The sequence below is a fragment of the Cibotium barometz genome, chromosome 46, assembly GCF_041138505.1.
Source record: "Cibotium barometz isolate CiBa-2024 chromosome 46, ASM4113850v1, whole genome shotgun sequence".
Classification (NCBI taxonomy): domain Eukaryota; kingdom Viridiplantae; phylum Streptophyta; class Polypodiopsida; order Cyatheales; family Cibotiaceae; genus Cibotium; species Cibotium barometz.
Window position 1 is genome coordinate 3,556,820 of NC_141091.1, and position 3,742 is coordinate 3,560,561.

Sequence of the window (3,742 nt, forward strand, 5' to 3'; positions counted from 1 at the left end):
GGGCTCGTGTGTAAATGTCTCATTCTCGAAAAGCGGCCTTGGGCAGGCGGAGGGACGCTGCATTGCCACAGGTGCTCCTTATTTCTGCCAACCCTATTTAATTTGATCTTAATCATGATACTAATGCTGGGCTCATTTCCCGAGACCCAGCAGCGGAGAAGGGACGAAGCGGGCCTTTCAGTTGCTCGCAGCTCCACCCAAGGGCCAAGCTCTATTTCATTCGTACAGCTAGTGACAAAACGTTTGCCGCAGTGTCCGTCACCTTGTCCGCGCCTCGTCTGAATTCCCCCAGTGGCCCTGCCGAGACAAGTGTCAAGGTCTATGGGGGACCATGGCCTCTCAACTAATAGTAGTTATAGCAAATAGAGCAACTCTCCCTTCCCGCTTCGTTGCTCAAAGGCTTTCTTAGAAATCTCAGTGCACTGTACAACCGTGAAATCGCTGGGTTGAGAGCAAGGATAGCCGCCAGTAGCATATCGCAGAGCTTGCCTGCTCGCGCAAACATTCCTCAAGTGATGGGTTGTATAAACTCCAGGCCTGGCGATGGCGACGTTGTGAGAAGGTTCCGGGCCCGCAAGCGCTTCATGAAGCAGGCGGTGTTACAACGCCAAGCGTTTGCTGCGGCCCACTGCGCGTACTTGCATTCTCTGAGAAACACAGGATCTGCCCTGCGCCAGTTTGCGGAAGGAGAGGCCAAGGACGCGGCAAGCACCCCCCGCAGTACTCTCAGCTCGCAGAATGCAGCAACCTCCCTTCAGCTTGAGCCTCCGCCTCCACCTCCCCCTCTTTTGACTCCATCGGCCAATCCTAGCCTCCAAAACACTGCTGGCCATGTGCAGAGGGCTTCCAGCTTTCCTTCTAAAGCACCGGGCGAAGAAACAGCGGCCTCCCCAAGCCAACGTGAAAGGGGCAACAACTGGTCCCCTGCCTCCTCTTCCGACAAGGCAAGTGACACCCCTCCCCCACCCTCCCCCCAGAAATCCAGTTGGGACATCTTTAACCCTTTTCGCCCTTCTAGCCCTCCTTTCCACATTCATGAGAGCCAACACAACCACCGCAAGAGCAAAGCCTCCCAAGAGCACCACACGAGAAGCTACTACGGCTACCAAGATGACGCCACCCTTCCCGACCTTGAAGATGAATTCGAGCGACAAAATACTGCCCTCGCCAAATGGGAGAGAAGCAACCGCGACTTTGCTACGATGGTGAGAGTAGGCGGCGAGAGGGATCTGTTGGACATCGTGAAGGAGCTCGACGACCGGTTCCTCAAGGCGTCGGCGTGTGGAACTGCCGTTTCTAAGGTGCTGGAGACGCGGAAGGGCCATTTCATGACCGACTTCCCCGACACCAGAAAAAGTGAGTACTTGCTGCTGTTTAAATGCCGTTCTCCTTATCAATTCCTGTGAAGGTCTGTTTCAAATAGTTTGAGGTTTGAATGTCAGCTAGCAATGCCCTCTCCGGGAACGTGTTCAGCGCGTTGACGTGGAATTGGTCAAAGAATCCGCTCGCCCCAACCGATGATATCAGCAGTGTGTCCAGTGCAGAAGCTGAATTAATGGGCAGCCACGCTCTCACCCTGGAGAGGCTTTGTGCGTGGGAGAAAAAGTTGTCCAACGAAGTGAAGGTTTGTTACAATCATTTACAGGAATGTGAAAACCATGGCTACCAAAAATGGGGCTGTTCCATTTAATCATCTTATGATTTGATTTACAGGCCGGTGAGGCATTGAGGAGCGAGCATCAAAAGAAATGCACTATGTTGAGGCATCAAGAGGCCAAGGGAGAGGACCTCAACGTGGTTGACAAAACGAGAGTTGCCATCAAGCGGTTGCATTCTCTAATTCTCGTCTCTTCTCAAGGAGTGGATTCGACCACTGCAGCGGTCAAGAAGATGCGGGACGGAGAGCTTTATCCTCAATTGGTGGAGCTGGCGGAAGGGTTAGTCTCTTCCCTGCTACTTAATGCAAGGTTGCAAACCGCTTAATCCCATTTACTTAATTCTCTTTGAGAGACGTTTTTGTCTATGCAGACTGATGTACATGTGGAGGACGATGCATGAGTGCCATGCGCATCAGAAGCAAGTTGTGCTTCAGTTCAAGAACCTGGACTCTTGGGTGACTCACGAGGCCACAACAGATTATCACCATCACGCGACAGTCGAGTTGGAGAAAGAGCTGAGCAACTGGTACGAGTGCTTCTGCAAGCTGGTGTCAAGCCATAGGGAGTACATGACGGCCCTCAACGGCTGGTCACGCCTTAGTCTCATGGAGATCGACGTGGACGAGGCCAACAAGGAGAACGATCAGCTCATGGCCAATGAGGAGTCCACACCGCCCCGCAAGCCTCCGACGCCTAGGACGGTCAGCCTGTGTGAAGAGTGGCAGAAGGCTCTGGACAGGCTGCCCGACAAAGTCGCGTCGGAAGCGATCAAGAGCCTTGCAGCGGTAGTTCACGCGCTGGTCACGCAGCAGACGGAGGAGCTGAAGCAGAAGAAGAAAGTGGAGCGGTTGACCAAGAGGCTGGAGAAGAAGATTGTGAGTCTTCACACTGCGGAGAGGAAGCAGGTGGAGGCCGCCGCTCGCACGCCCCCACTAGTAGTTGCGCATCATGCTATCAGCAAGAAGTCCGACATGGAGGATATGGATGACGAGAGCATGAGCACGGACTCCGAGCGTGTGAATGAGGACTACTCCGCCACTGCCGCTTCGCTAGCAGGGGCGAGGGACCCTCTCACGGAAAGGAAGGCGGCTGTGGAGGGCCTGAGGAAGAAGTTGGAGGATGAGCGGCTGAAGCACGCTAAGTGCGTGCAGGATACACGTGTCTTGACCATGAACAATTTGCAGACGGGCCTGCCTGGCGTTTTCGAGGCCATGACCGGCTTCTCAGCCGTTTGCGGTCAGGCTTTCCAAACCCTTTACCACCAAACCAGCCACTCTGGCCTAGTACTCCACTCCACTGATCACTACTGAGTGAGTGATGGTTGTTTTGTCCCTGTTAGTCTTCTTTTTGTATGCAAGCCTGCGATAAGATAGCATCGGTACATAGCCCCTTGCCGCATGCATTTTTGAGCCCCTGTATAACCCCGCCTTCATCAGTAAGGCAGCCAGCTTTCGACTGACCCCCACCACCATGCCAATCAATCGCACACAGACAAGATGTTAATGGTAGCTTATTAGTAATCACCTCCAAGTTTTTTTTAAAAAAATAAAATTTCTTAGCTCCTTTGTGTAACATTTTTCTCAAAAGGCAAAACAGATGTGTTAATTGATTTCTTGGAAACGGTCGAGTATATTTTGCTTTGCGTATGAGTATTTGTAACGTTCCTAATGTATGTCGTATTTGTAACGTTCCTAATGTATGTCGTATTATTATGATTGAGGTGTTTTCTGCCATTTAGCTTGGCATATTAGAATTTAGGAGTAACGACAACCTGTCTAAACAATGTTTCACACCATTTCAACTTTTCTGACGGAGATGAAATTGGTTTTTACTATCCTTTTATCTACATATACCCACGTAGTACGATTGACTAAAGAGTGAATCGTTGGTTGGAAATGCATTCACGTGAACAACCTGCAACGGCTTCCTTTCCAAAAAGAATGTGTTAAATCTTTGTTTGATGGCGTGAAGTATATTAAATCAAGATTTTGTAATTTTAAAAGGTGTTTTTTTCCATGTTTATGATAATAGCCATCTAATATAACAAGAAAAGGTCAATGCTTGCTTCCAAAAATCAAACCTTG

General features: G+C 50.5%; 1 protein-coding gene across 1 annotated transcript; it reads left to right on the top strand.

Moving 5' to 3' along the window:
* Positions 1 to 341: 341 nt before the first annotated feature.
* Positions 342 to 3,216, top strand: LOC147611818 (protein ALTERED PHOSPHATE STARVATION RESPONSE 1-like). Its single transcript, XM_086783662.1, has 4 exons — positions 342 to 1,356; positions 1,443 to 1,624; positions 1,714 to 1,937; positions 2,029 to 3,216. The coding sequence occupies exons 1-4, from the start codon at positions 516 to 518 to the stop codon at positions 2,966 to 2,968; spliced, it is 2,187 nt and encodes a 728-aa protein (XP_086639788.1). The 5' UTR covers positions 342 to 515; the 3' UTR covers positions 2,969 to 3,216.
* Positions 3,217 to 3,742: the final 526 nt, after the last annotated feature.